General features: G+C 37.0%; 1 protein-coding gene across 1 annotated transcript in view; it reads right to left on the reverse strand.

The window, feature by feature from the left end:
* Positions 1–5,570: 5,570 nt before the first annotated feature.
* The window catches only part of FAM91A1 (family with sequence similarity 91 member A1), a 49,550-nt gene continuing 39,604 nt past the window's right edge, over positions 5,571–15,516 (reverse strand). The window contains exons 20-24 of the mRNA XM_069081048.1: positions 14,745–14,897; positions 13,889–13,993; positions 12,835–12,958; positions 11,821–11,890; positions 5,571–8,641 (exon numbers count right to left, since the gene is read on the reverse strand). Coding sequence (XP_068937149.1) covers positions 8,456–8,641; positions 11,821–11,890; positions 12,835–12,958; positions 13,889–13,993; positions 14,745–14,897 — 638 coding nt within the window. The 3' untranslated portion in view covers positions 5,571–8,455. The remainder of the gene's footprint in view (positions 8,642–11,820; positions 11,891–12,834; positions 12,959–13,888; positions 13,994–14,744; positions 14,898–15,516) is intronic.

Consider the following 15,516-nt stretch of genomic DNA (forward strand, 5'->3'; position numbering starts at 1 on the left):
AATATGAATATAGACCTTTATGTAGCTTTACGGGTAAGTTTAGGCTTTCCTACCTAATATTAAGGTCCTGGAGGTTCCTCATGCCATTTTCCCTCCCTCTACGTTAGTATTCATAAGTAGAATCCCAAGGGAAAGTTGTGAAGTCTTCTGAGCAAAAGCTCTATTTTTCTCTACTAAGAGTAGACCTCAAGGCTATCTCCCTTGTCAATAGAAAAAGTTATTTAAAAGATAAAAATACCTTAGGACACTATTTTCCTGCTCTCCATGCAATGTTTATTCAGTTTTACTATTTTGCTTTATACTCCCATATTGACAGAATATTTTTTTCCAAAATTAATTTAAATGCTTATGTCAAGCTAAATTATATATATACACACATATTTATATAGTACTCCACTTGCTAAATAACAAATTTATATACTCTAAGCAAAGATTTCAGTTCTATGCTTTGTCATTACATTGGGTCAAACACCCCAGAAGCCCTGGAAACTAGAAAACTGACATATTATTGATATGTAGCAGACATGGGGAATATATGTGTATGTGTATATACATATGCATTTATACATGCATACATATACATGTTATAAATACATGTAGTAGACAGGCTTATATGTGTGCACATGTAAGATATGTCATTGACATTTCCATTTTCTGGTTCCATATATATGGAAACTTGGTGAGCCACCATCTGGTACTGAAACTTCCACAAGCCATCTGCCATCTCCCCTCCCCACTCTAGCTGACTGATCTTAGACTCTAAGTCTCTCTGCTGCCCAGATACTAATGGCAGACCCTCTTTGACCAACCACAGTGCTGCCATCTTGCCTCCTCCACACCCCAAGTGGATCTGAGATTGCAGGCCTCTGCAATGCCCAAATAACTGGCAGATATTTAGTTTGAATCCCATAGAAACTACAACATTCATATTCCATTTACAATCCTCTTGAGACCTCTTCTGGCTGCAAAGATATCTTTCAGTAAATCTCATTGGGACTTATAAATTCTATACCAATAACCTACCTATGTGCTTCTCTCCTTCCTGGGTGTGGTAGTTAGCACAAGCTATTTAAAAGGTCACTAAAATCACTAAAAGTCAGAAGTATTATGGACAGGAGAATCTTAGCAATCCACTTTTATTTCCAATGAGCCCAGAAGTCCATTGAATTCCTTCAAGTACCAACTAAAATCTCATTTTCTACATCTTAAACCACTCTTAATTTTCACGCCTTTCCTCTTTTATTTCCCATTTATCCTGTAGATAGCTTGTTTGTATGTGTCTGTTTCTTTGTTGCCTCCTTCATTAAACTGAAAGCTCCTTGGGGACAAGGATTATCTTTGTTTCTTTTCCTACCCTTAGCACAGTGTATGACACATAGTGGGAACTTAATGTTTATTGACTGAAAGTAAAACTAAATCATTGGGTAAAAGGAATAGGGCAGTGGATCAAGTCACTGGTAAAAATTTGGAATAGAAAAGGGCAGAGAAGAGTGTAAAAGCAGCATTTGCCTAAGAGGCACCTGGTCATTAACTAGATAATTTACGTAACTATTATCATTCAGTCTGCATCTTCCCATTGTATCCATGGGGATATATCACGAGATACTGACCAATGCTTGGACATACCATATAGGCTACCATTTCAAAAACAGGAATGACCTCTGTGAGCAGACTTGTTCTTCATTAGTTCATTTAGATATTTCCAGAATGTTCCTGTTAAAACATGAGCATTATCCAAGTAGGATAACCCATTAACTCAATCCATTTATAAGAAGCAGTGGGAAGAATTAGTCAGTCACAGGACAAGCGGAGGGTGTTTAGATTTGGAGAGAAAGCAGGTGCCTTTTTTACTCAAGTAAAGCACTTTCTATCTGTCTCTATTAAATTTCTTTTACATTGGTGCTTGTGCTGGCTATCTAGACTGCTTTAAGTCCTACCATTCAACAAGTTAGGCATCCCTCCCAACTTCATGGTATTGAGAAGCAAGCATACTGACAAGCATCCATCTATGCCAGGGGTGGGGAACCTGCAGCCTCAAAGCCACATGTGGCCCTCTAGGTCCTCGAGTGTGGCCCTTTGACTCCAAACTTCACAGAACAAATCCCCTTTAATGCAGGTCTGACCATATCCATTTGCCCTACTCAATAAACTCCAGTGACTCCTCATCACCACCAGGATCAAATATAAAATCCTCTGATATTCCAAGCCCTTCATACTGGTCCCCCATCCCTTTCCAGGTTTTTACATCTTATCCCCTACCACATAGTTTAATGCAATGACACTGGCCTCTTGGCTGTTCCTCAAGACCCTGTATCTCTCAGCTCTGGGCATTTTCTCATCCCCCATGCCTGGAACGCTTCCATTCTTCATCTCTACCTGCTAGCTTCTCTTGCTTCCTTCAGATCCCAGCTAAAACCCCCTCCTCTACAGGAAGCCTTCTTAATTTTAGTGCTTTTCCTCCTTAACTTGTTTGTACATCATTTGTTTGCTTGTTGTCTCCCTCTTTAGTTTATGGGCTCCCTGAGGGTATCCCCAGTATTTAGCAGTGTCTGGAACTTAGTTGGTGCTCAATAAATGTTTACTGATTGACTACTTTGTCTATATCATTTATGTCCCTGATCAGCTATTCAACATGGGAAATGAGGATAGTCCAATACAATTCATTCTTGACTTTAAGCCTGGCTCTTGGTGACTGCTACTTCCTTCTTTTAAACGCTCATAAATCATCCTTTTAATGCTAACATTCTGCATTTTTCCAAAAATCAGCCAAGCTGTTTTATAGTTAGCAAAGTCCCACCCTCTTCCCTTTCTAAAAAACCAAGACATTTCCCACATTTTGTTGTTTTGTCATTTTTCAGTCCTGTCCAACTCTTTTGCAACCCCATTTAGGATTTTCTTGGCAGAGACACTGGAATGGTTTGCCATTCCCTTTTCCAGCTCATTTTACAGAAAAGGAAACTGAGGCAAACAGGATTAAGTGACTTGCCCAGGGTCATAAAACTACCCGTGTTTCCCCAATAATAAGACACTGTCTTATTTTTTTTGGAAAGAAAAACACCAGAGGGCTTATTTTCAGGGGAGGGCTTATGTTGTCCTGCCTCAGCTCTCCTCCGCGGCACTGCTCTCAATGGCGCCAGCAAGCAAATCACTGGGGAAGAACAGGATGACGCGCTCACTGCTGCAGCTCGGAGCGCGGCGTGCGTTTCACCCGGGAGGGGGGGGGACGGTGCATACAGAGGGTACCGTAACGTAGCGTGTAGCGCAGGGGATCACCTTCACTACAGTAGCAATCTCGATAGGGCTTATTTTCGGGGGAGGGCTTATTTTAGAGGAATCTTACACAGTAAGGTGAGGGCTTATTTTCGGGATAGGTCTTATTATCGGGGAAACACGGTAGTTTCTGAGGCATATTTGAATACAAGAAGCCTAGTCTTCCTGACTCTAGGCCCAGGACTATATCCACTGTGCCACCTAGTTGCCCCACGTAATCCTGAAGCAACCCTCCCATCATGCATCTACATAATGGAGATTGAGGGGGTCAGAGCTTCCCTCACCAACTGGGCCCTAGAAAGCTAGCCCAAGATCTAGGTACTTTGTGGGTCAGAACCCTCTCTAAACTACAGCTCACAATTTCCCACTGTTTACTTTCTATTAGTCAGTCACATGAAACATTTACTTTGCAAAAGAATTCAACAAAATAGAATAAAATATTCACCCTACAAACTGTGAACTCAATCTCCCACAAACACATTTAATGGGAAGTGCACTTTGCACAGGAACCACGTGTAGCACTGAAAGGCAACATGAAAACATGGCATACATATGGATGGCAACTCACACTTCCCATACTGTCCTTTCATTGTAATGATCTCTACTGGACTTTGCCCCCCACCAGGCATCAATTTCAACTGCCATCTACTGGACATCACGCTTCTTTCCAATTGGTTTTCAGTTATCCAGCTATCTTTAGATTCACATACTACTCCACCCAACATTCATTAGAAGTGTTGTGGATTAGCTTCTCCCTTGTAGGCAGTTAACACAGCTCTGCTTAACCAGTTCTTTCAGACAAGTCCACTATCAACTAAGGAGTGTTGGTTTCTGTACACCTTTCCCTTGAAGGGATTGCTATGTTTTCTATTCCTCCTTCTGTGTTTTAGTTAGTCTTTGACCACGGTGCTTTCTACGGCCCACGATTCTTTCCTTAGTCAGCTCTCATTCAATGCTGCACCTAAGTTAACAAACCTAGGCTGAAATCAGGTTTGCTCCTTAATGACTTATTTGAACGTTCTCTGAACTATTCTGCAAACTACTCTCTTCTGTCTTCCCTAAGATTCAGTGCAAATGTGATCTAACATTGTAAAAACCCTATTGCAGGTCTTAGGTCTTATCTTATACACACATCTTTGGCTAGGTAAATATTCTCAGGGCTCAGTTCTGTGAAACAGAAAAGCTGACTGATACTGTGATGAAGCTGCAGATAACTTTCCTCCTTCATGCTCCTCAGTCCTCAGCAAGGGCTGGAGAAGGCCATTATGGCTGGTGACTTTGTCCCATTTTCCTCCAGGAGAACAAACACTGGTCTCTCCATCTCGATAAGTTTTTCCACAGATGAACGACAGGAACAAAACAAATAAATGAGTGATTCTTTCAGTACCCTGGGATGAGGTTTAACTGGGCCTGACAATTTGGACTCCCGAAAGCAGCTGTTATTTCTTTACCTCAGGTTCCAGATGCCTGATATTTTTGTTCTACCTTTCCCAGTCTGAAACTCATTCTCCTTAACAAAGTAGTTCTGCCTTCTACCCATTCTATCATCCATAACCACCCATCCAGTTCAGAGCAGAAGTCTTATTTACCCCTTCTGTAATCATTCCTTTGCCCCTAACATCCCCAACAATTGTCTTCTGGATGGTCCTTAGCTTAACTCCCAGCCCTGGATCATTCATAAACTTAAAGTGATCTGAGCATGGGAGAGAAAGCTAGAAAGCTAAGTTTAGTATGTCAGGGTGGGGATTTTCTTGGATTCTAAGCTGAAGAGGAAAGATCTGATCTGCTGGTAGAGAATTGCTATATGAGTGTGGGAAGAATAATACTAATGCAACAAATACTTATTAAGCTGATCATTAAGTGATCAATATTGGTTTGGGAAGATTGATCTTGTAATAGTGTACTACCTAATTGTGTTATCCTTTCAAAGAATTTCAAGTCCCATAAAAGTCAAAAAGTCTGACAAATTTTAAATAAATACACGATACTTACAGAATGAGTCCAAAAGAACGAATGATTTGAGATAATTCACAATTCAGATTTGCAGTTAGCTATGCCAAAACAGAATTGATATACTTTGTGTATCAGTTTGTCATAAGAGCTCCTCACTTTCAGGAACATGTACTAGAGAAATAACGTCCTCACTAGCTTCTTATTCAGAGAGTAAACATTTAAGCAACATGTGAATTTCTACAATTTTGATTTTTTATTAATGTGATATTTTCAATTGTTTTACTAAAATTTCACTACAGAATTTCTATACTTATGGCAAACATTTAAAAGTGAAAATCATCCCACTATCTTGATCAGTAATAGTTTATTGTAAACATTTATGTTACATGTGCCAATCATCAAATTGAACACAAGATTTTATACATTTCATTGTATACTATTAACAATGTCATACCAGAAAACAATCCATTGTACTCAGTTACAATTTTGGTATACTTTAAAACCTTTGAAATACAAATGGGAAGGGGGGCGGGAGAAGGCGGAAGGTTAGGGAAGAGAACTAAAACCCCTCAGGGAATAAAACAGCATGAAAAATGGTAAAACTAAATTCTAAATGCTTAAGATAATTCCAGCTAAAAGTACTGAGTAGGTTGGCTGCACTATTCCCCAAGGAAAAAAAAAACAAAATTATTTGACCTCACATTAAAAGAGGACAAGGGTGCTACCACATACTTTAATGGCTCTACTTACTAAAACAGCTATGTGCCTTTTATATAGGTTCTTTCTCTCTTTTGGTTTTTAAAGAAGTCTTGCCTCTGTTTTAGCCACACTTAAAGACAATTATAAAAAGTAACAAAGCCAATTGGAATCATATCAAACAGCAACAAAATTGAGTTAAAAATCTTAAATGACCCTTCTCTTTGGTAGTCACCTATTAATTAGGTAACAGTCTGTATTTTTTAATTACCAGCTTTAAATGAAGAGATGTAACTTTACATGAGATAATGTATGTTTCTTTTATGAGTATATATACAACTGTAATGAAATAAAGCTAAGTTTGTAAAACACAATCTGAAAACAGCAGCATTTTACATTTTTTGTTTACAACACTGAATATGCTTACCCCCATCCCTTTACAGTATGGAAGCTCTACCAAGCTGTACATCAAAGGATTCCTTTTTCCTTATCAATGGCAGAGACCAAAAACCAGAGCTGAACATAAGCTTTTTCAATCATATTTCCTAAAATGCATGATCACTATCTTATTCCATCTTCCCCTACATTTTCTTCAAAAGGAAATAAGGCAGAAAATCATTCCCATATTTTGTTACAAATTTATGAAAAACTGGATTTACTGCCAACAAAAACAAATATTCAAACCTTTATTAGTGCACACATCACAGTAGGCCCAAAGTACTAGAATTTGCAGAATAAATAACTACCTACAATTAGTAAAAACAAATCAGATAAGAAAAATGTTAGAATAAAAAGCAGCACTGATCAAATTAAGTACTTGAACTTTCAGTTGAGAAACTCCAAGTCATACATTTACAGGAAGAGGAATGCACATTAACGGTTATGTGGGAAATTAATGTGTGATTCACAGTTTAACAAATCATTTTACTATTAGTATGCATTATTTTTCCTTCTTTAAACATATTTAACACACACTTGGTTCCTACTACAGCAGAAAACAAAATGCCGTCTTATTTACCATGAACACTTTCTAGCACTCACTATGCCACAGGTTCTTGGTCCAAATTTTTCAATTATATTTTGAGCACACAGTACTAAAGGCATGGTTATGATTACAGTTTTAGGAAAGACATATATTACCAGATTAAACACACAAGTAACTGTTCTTTATAGAACAAAAAGTATCAGCAGAAATCTTTATGTTATAACCATCTCTCAAATTTAAATGTTCTCCATATATACTGTTTTACCAGGATTTTTGTTAAACTGGCAAAGCAATCGTCCTACATATTGGTCTAAACTAAACAATAACACTGCACAAACTTCCTAAGGTAACTTGATAAATGTAAAAGTGAATTACTGAAGTATTCCAATTAATCGAGTTAACACTTGTTATACTAAAAGAATAACTCAAGAGAAACTTTGAAACGACATTCCATTTCCCTTTATCTTTGTACCCCAGGGCCACTTACGGGAAACTAGGATCCAGATTCCAGAATATGAAGGCCATGTCTCCATGGGCAACAGTTAATTCAACTAAATAATTTATCATACTTTTTTCCTTAACTCAGTCAACTCTTACTGTTCCCTGGTGTTAATTTGAACTAAAGCTCCCAATCTTTGGTTTGTAAATATGAAATCTGTTTCCATACAAATCAGTCTTGTAGTTATAAATGAAGGCTACTTATTAAACTGAAAATGGGCAGCAGTAGTAGCAACTAAACAAGGTCTCTTTTTATAGAAACATCTGATAAAAATAAAGTCTAAGTGAGAGATAATGAAGTTTACATATCTAACCCATACTGCTTATACTTAGGATGTTTTTCAAAGTTTCTCATGAGGCATCAATGAATCTTGATATTCTAAGAGTTTAAGAGCTTATGAAGTAAGGTCAAATTATTTTTAACTATGTTGATTTACATACTCTCAACACTGTCCAACTGATATACACAATTTACAGACAATTGCTACAATTTATAATGCCCCCATCATATCATCACACAACACTGGATTTCACTGGGGTTTTTTGTTGGGTTTTTCTGTTTTTTTGGGTTGGTTTTTTTTTTTGCATTTTTATTACTTTAAGTACTGGGAAGCCTTTTCAGTGGAAGAGTTAAATCTCTTTCCATTACTCCAAAAAAGTATAGGTAATAAAATATAAAATTAAACAGGATTCATGTTTGAGTTTATAAAACTACCATTGCAATATTTGTAGTGACAGCTTATAAATTTAACAATCATCATAAAGCCTATAAAGGGTATCCTTAGGTTTATAAAAGAAATGCAGATTGTCTCTAGGTAAAAATACAGTGCTGACTGCTAAAAAGCTCTCTGTTGCAGCAGGATATGCAATAATGAGTAAGACTCCAGACAGTGCAAATATTCTCCCCCCAACTGCAACACAATACACTTTTAACACCACTTTAGCATACGTTATTCTGCAGCAGCAGTACACTTCTTAGTGGTTGGCACTAGAAATTAACTGTAAGAAAGAAAAAAGGCAGTAAGTGTGAACAACAAATGGTATGTGAATGAACTATTGCAAATTGACATTTGCAATAAGTACTGAGGAAGGTGATCGTCCATTCCACTCAGATAAGATGCCATCTTTAAATATTAAGTTCTTTGCAGGAAGTGGAACACCCAATTCAGCACATGGAGGTTGTGAAAACATACTTGAAAAATTGGCCTCAGTGTATAAATCCAGGGTTGAAATTCCTTCCTAAAAATAAACCAAGAAAGAGAAAACATTACTTTATAAACAATACTATATGCAGACCATTTTAAGTAAAATCTGTTGTTCCTACTAGCTCAAAGCACTTAGACTTCACAGAATCTTAGCACTGGAAGGTTAATCAATCAATGAGCAATCATATCTTAGTGTCTGCTAGGTGCCAGGGACTGTGTGAGATTTTGGGGATACAAAGATAAAAAAAAATGAACCAATTCCTGCCCTCAAGGAGCTTTCATTCTTTTGGGGGAGATGATGATATACAGAATAAAGGCAAATCAAATCCAAGGTTATTAGGGAGGAAGGGTAAGAGCACTTGAGGTTAAGGAAAGGCTCATGGAGAATGTGGTTCACGGGCATATCTTGAAGAAGAAGGGAATATATTCCAGGCATGAGGGACATACAATACAAAGATCATCTGGTTCAACCCACATTGGAATGAAAACACCTTCTACAACCATCCCTGACAAATGGCCAAATATCGACCAACTTATTAAGTGTCTCAACCAACTTCTCCTTGAAGGTTTCTAAGGAAAGGAAAATGACTATCTCATCTCATAAGGCAACCCATTCCACTTCTGGAATGCTCTGTTAGAAATTTTTTCCTTTACATTGAGCTGAAATCTACTCACTTTTTCAATCTCACCTCTCAACTCTTATAGCAATTTGTAGGTTCGTAAAGTACTTTCCTCACAATAACCCTGTTAAGTAAATACTGCAGAGTTTAAAAATTAAGAAATTAAGCATCAGGGAAGCTAAGGTGACTTGCCCAAGATCACATAGCTAAAAAGTGACAGAGCTGAGACTCAAATTATGCCAATTTTCCAGCATCAAACAGCATGAACTTTACCCCTCTTCCACAGGGCAAACCTTCAAATCGCTGAAGACAGCTGCCAAGGCGATTTTTCTAAAGCACAGGTTTGACCAAATCATTGTCCCCTGCCCCGTAGGCCAATGAGCTCCACTGGTTCCCTCTCACTTCTAGGATTCTTCAGGATATGTCCCCCTCCTACCTTTCCAGTCTTCTCATATACTCTCTTGGATATGCTCCAACGACACTGGCCTTACTTGTTTGCTCCTCACACATGACAATGCATCCCCCTCCCTGCCTTTGCCTTATGCCTACAACACTCTGCTCCTTCACTCTGGGTGTCTTAGCCTCCTGGCTTCCTCCAAAACTCAACTCAAATCTCACATTCTGCAAGATGCCTACTAATTCTTCCAGCTGTTGGCATCTTTCTCTCTTGGATCACCTCTATCTAGTAGGAATCTTGTATTTACCTAGTTACTTATATGCTGTGTGCTCTACCACAGAAGTCCCAAACTCAAGGAACCAGATGAAAATGTAACTAGGAGATGTTTAACAAAATAATGAAAAATACACCAATGATAATGTTAATTTGTGGTTTTCCAAGTCAATAGGCATTTCTGTTTGAGTTTAACACCAGAGCTCTACAAGAATGCAATCTCCTTGAGGCCAAGGGCCATTTTGCCTCTTTGTATTCCCAGTGGTTTAGCAGAGTGCCTCATAAAGCTTCAATGTTAGCTGACTGACTACTGGATTGACTGTTCTCCCCTCCCTTGCCATACTTCTTCAATTGATTCTTAAAGAGAGCATGGTTTCAAGAACCATTTGCCATCCTGGACACAAGCCACTTGGTCAATGTCCTATTTAAAAGGACTGAAGATACAAGTCTGACCAGAGGAAAACTGTGATTTACCAGGGCACACCAGAGCTATTCAATTCTGGAAAGGAAGTGTAGCATAGTGAAGGACAAAGTGCTCTCTAATGGAAAGAAAGGCTGGATTCAAATCCCACCTGACCCTTATAAGCTGTGTAACCAAGGTCAAGACACTTGTTTCTAAACTCTTCGTCCTCATCTATAAAATGGAAGTATTTCATCCTGGAGGGTATTACTAGCAATTAATCCACTTGGCTATGAGACTACGCAAAGTTTGTTATTTAACAGAATTAAAGAAGTGTCAGCTATTGTTGTAATTATTTCTGGTACATTTCATGACTCTTAATCATTTGGCCCTAGAAATTTCGTTTTTTTTCATCCCAACAATATGTAAGATCAATCATAGAACCTCAGATAATTCTTAGGTTTGGCCTTCAAAGAATTAGGAAGGATCTTTTCCATGAATGGTCCCCCTGGCCATGGAATGTAGTTTCTATCATGGCTTAAAGAGCTATTTTCAATCTTTCTGAAACAGAATTTTTGTCCTTTGCATCAGTAGTCTCAAAAGTGGGTATCTCCAAATGGGAGCTGAGGTAAGGGTGTGTGTGATCAACTAAGTACAAAGGTGGTAAAATGGTATACCCCATCCTCTCCATGAGAGCCAGTCATGAGGTTTTTCTCTAATACAACTACACATGCTCTTCATCCAATATGGCCCAATACTTCTGTACTCCTCTATTCTACCTTCTCCCTGTACTGTGCAACCTTCCAACCTTCTCCTTTTTGAACCAGATATCAACCCCTCAAGGTATTTATAATCTATCCCCAACCTTGTAACCAGAGAGATGCCACTGGGAAAATCACCAGTCCTATTCCCTGACTGAACCCCACCTTCCCCCTCAAAAGTATTTTACTGATAAAGGTTATGAAATCAGAAAGTCCAGAGACCACTGATCTACATAGTGTTAGATTTTATTTATTTCATAGTATTTGTCAAGATGTACTAAAAACAGAAAATATGTCATCAAAGTTAAACACAAGTCAGTAATGTAGCACTATTAAAATGGTAAAGATTATGCACCACAAGAAAATTTCACAAATAAAAAGAGCGAAGAAACCACAAAATTAAAGTCTCATTATTATTCTAGAAAAGTATTCCTAAGTTAGTATAAGTTAGTCAATTTTAGGAGGTACTGCATGGATTCCTGGTGAAAGAATTAAATACCTGCTACAAGTATCATCTCACTTTCACCCGTTAGTAGCTTCCATCCAGGTACACAGACAATGAGCACTTTAAGCATTAAACAACAGTTTGTAGTTACTCTCTATAAATTATTTCATAATCTTAGATGCGGACATTTTAAGCAAAAGCATTCCTAGTTAAAATTATCTTCTTTTACAAATTAGAATGACACAATTTTAATGACTTAAAATGTAAGACTTTTTTTTTTTACTCTGCTTGTTTGTGGTTTGGTTTTGTTTTTTTACCTGGAATGAATGAACAAAATTAAGGACATGGAGAGAGAGTTTCCTACTGGAATGTAAGAGTTTTTGAAGGCTGAAAAAGAAAATAAGAATAAGGGTATAAATGATTTTTTTTTAAAAAGCATTAATGTTGCATATTAATTTTGTGATACAAATTGCAATTTGATTAGCATTTACTCTAGATGGTACCCCAAAACATTACCTGATGAAACTGTTGCATAACCCAATAAATATAAAAGGGATCAAAGGTCTAGAAAGTCATATTTTATAAAAAGAGTCAATATTGAATTGGTCATAATACATGGCAGAAAAACTGGCCTCAAAAATTAGTCTGGCAAAACATTTACATCCTCCACCCTGAATTAATAAAAATAAAATTGGATTTGTTTTTTGTTTTTAAATAACAAGTATTTTGAGACACAGTCAATTAGCCACATTTAAAATATTCCCTAAAATTCAAAAAAAGTAATTCTGCAGTGCTGGCAGTTTAGCATATACCTGAACCGTTATTTTTCCAAATATACAGGTTGTTGTTATTAATATAACTAAATGTTAATTACGATGAAAATATATATAACTTTGTGTAACATTTTCCCTTTTAAAATACTCATGTACATTATTACTTTTCCTTTTGGAATGTTGATCATTTAGTAATGGCTGTGATTTCAGAATTTTAACTTGCCCTGATAGCTATGTTCAATAAACATTTTTTAAAAAAAAATCCCCCCCCCAATTTAATCTTTGCCCTTTAATTCCAGTTCAACTTAGGAAAAAATGAAGTAGAGAAATAAGAGAAGATTATGTCTAAAAACAGAACAGGATACCACACCAAATCAATATTTACTGAATACTATTATAATAAGACACCATGCTACAGAAAACTGGTGAAGAAGAGATAAGAAGGGAAAGATGGGAAGTGCCCCATTAGAGAAAAATCTATCTCAGACACTGTTACACCTGTCCTCAGGAAACAGAATCTGAGATTGAGGGAACAAAAATCAATAACACAACCCTCACCTTTCTTTCCTACAAAGTCCATGTGTAGCAATTTTCCTACAGACTTTGCGATTCAATTCAGAACTAAATAGCGGAATTCCAAAGCACAGTTCAAGAGGAACCCATTCAACTTCTGTTGTAGCTACTACAAAAGAAAATACACATTATTTAAAAAAACCTTCAAAAGAAATAAAATGAAAGTTCAAGTTAAATAAAATGCTTGCTAATTCTGAAACTCTCTAGAGTTTTAACCTGACAAATATTTACAAATATCTATTATATTCAAGGCAACATGCTAGGCACTGGGGACAAAAACAGATACAAATATCCTAATACCTGGCTTCAAGAAGCTTACATTCTATTGGGGGAAACAAAATGCACACAGCTAAGGAAAACAATTGGGATAGGGAGAATGAGAAAAGGCTCCACACAGAAAGGAGTGCCTGAGATGAGCCTTGAAGGAAGTCAGGAATTCTAAAAGACAAAAGTGAGGAGGAAGCAGCTTCCCAGACACTGAAGGTGCCTTTCACAAAAAGGAGTTATGAGCTAGAATACTTGAGTCTGGAGAACAGCAAGTATGAGAATTCATTAAGGGGAGTAATATACAATAAGGCTGAATAGGTAAGTGGGAGAAAGACTTGTAGATTTGAGCAGAGGAGTGACATGAACCAACTTATGTCTTTGTAATATTAATTTAGTAGTTATAGGGAGGCTAGATTAGAGAGAGGGGACTACAATTAGTAGGTGACTGTAAAAGTCCAGATGAGGAAGGATGACAGCAGCAACTGTGAGAGAAAAGGATGGATGAAAGAGTTGCAGAAATGGAAGGGGACATATTAGAGAAAGAAGTCTTAAAAAAAAAACCACTAAATGCAATGAAACTGAAACAAGTACTTGAGGGCTATCAATTTATAACCCTTTAATTATACAATTGTTAGGATGATATGAATAGGATTTTGAAAAGGTATTTTCTTCAAAAGTCCATGATAAACACAGAACAACACCAACTTAATGGGGGAATTAAAAATATTGACTTACAACATTTAATAGTCTCTCAAAATTCTAATAATTTTACCATCAACATTTTGCTTTGTTGTCGAATCTACAGTCTCCTCGATGACCATTTCAAATGATTCTGTGCTTCCATTTACATCTGATCCTGAAGCCAAATCAGGTTCACCTAATTAAAGACAATTAAAGATATTTACATAGCACTCATATTCAGTCAACTGAAGTACTTCAAAAATCAGTCTTCACATTTCATAAAAAATGACTGTAGGCAATAGGTTTTTTGTAACCTGCCAATATTCCACCAAAAGTCTTTCTAGAAGTGACAGGTACTAACTCAAGGCCAGAGACATACAGAGATAGTCATGTGCTCTATTCTTTCTCTGTGAAGGTTCCTGGCACAAAAGCAAAAGCAAAAGGCAGAATCCAGAGTATTAGAGGCACAAAAAGCTAGGAACCAAACCCATCTTATAAGGTGCATCTACTCTGGTTGACTATTTTTAATCCTTTGCTGTTGTGAAAAATAATAATTAAAATAGAAACAGATTATGATCAAGGAATACAAATCTACGTTTAGGAAATTGAAATAATTCTTACTTTCTTTTGAATAATTAATCACCATGGCCTCCAGATTTTTAAGTCCTTTCAAGTAAGGCACCAACACAACTGCATTCAAGTACCAGAACTTAATAATTTTAACTTTTAACCCTAGTTTTAATGTTTAAGTTAGCAGTATAGCCTCAGGCAATGTTGCCTCATCCAGAGGACAGAGAAGAATATTTATTCAAAGAAGTATTTTCTTATCCTCTAATAAAAGAATTTGAGTCTCACAGAAAACATGCTCAAGCCCCTTACTATTTTCTGAAGGCACTGAACTAAAAATCAGCTTTTTCAACTCAAAAATAAATTGACAGATAGCTAACCTTTTTCATCAGATGCATCACTGAGTTTTCGGCTGGCAGCATGGCGGCTTGAAGCATTCAACATGGTGACATAGCCACAGAGGTGCTCTAAATCCACTTTTTCCCGTAATGTTTGTAGTGCTTTATGAACACCCAGATTGGCTCGAGTCAACTCTAAGAATAGAAAATAATATAAAAATAACTAACATTTACACAACAATAAAGTTTACCAAAGACTTTGCAGACTTCATCACAAGTATACATATCCCAGACCGGACAGTTACTTTCCTCTTACTCAAGTTATTAGCAATATCACCTTTTAGATTTCATATATAAATCAATATCAGTCAGATTCATTCAACACAACAATTTCACACCTTATTTGCTGCTATTCCAAAGGATAAATGCACTCTCTTAGTAGAGCAAGCATTTACTTGACATTCAGGAGAAAACAGGAGCCATCTGTGCTAACTGTTAATTTTCAGGTCAGGGCCAAATGCCTACCTATGCTAATTCTGGTCAAGAGGGAGAGCTATTGGCACATTCTTATTTGGAACTTCTTTGATGTTCTAAATCTGCTATACCTTTTTACTGTGTGAACACACTTCCCAGAGGAAAAGGGTTAGGAATCATAAGACTAGGGATATTAGAACTTCACGGTTATAAAGTCCAAAGCACTCCTTCTACAAATAAGACCACTGAAGCCAAGAGATCAAAAGTGACTTGTCCAATCTCACACAGCAGAACTGAAACTAGAATCAAAGGAACTGATTCTTATTACCATACTTTTTTT

Source organism: Petaurus breviceps, unplaced genomic scaffold (assembly GCF_028583685.1).
Source record: "Petaurus breviceps papuanus isolate PSGF00001 unplaced genomic scaffold, PetGlider_PUasm1.0 98, whole genome shotgun sequence".
Lineage (NCBI taxonomy): Eukaryota > Metazoa > Chordata > Mammalia > Diprotodontia > Petauridae > Petaurus > Petaurus breviceps.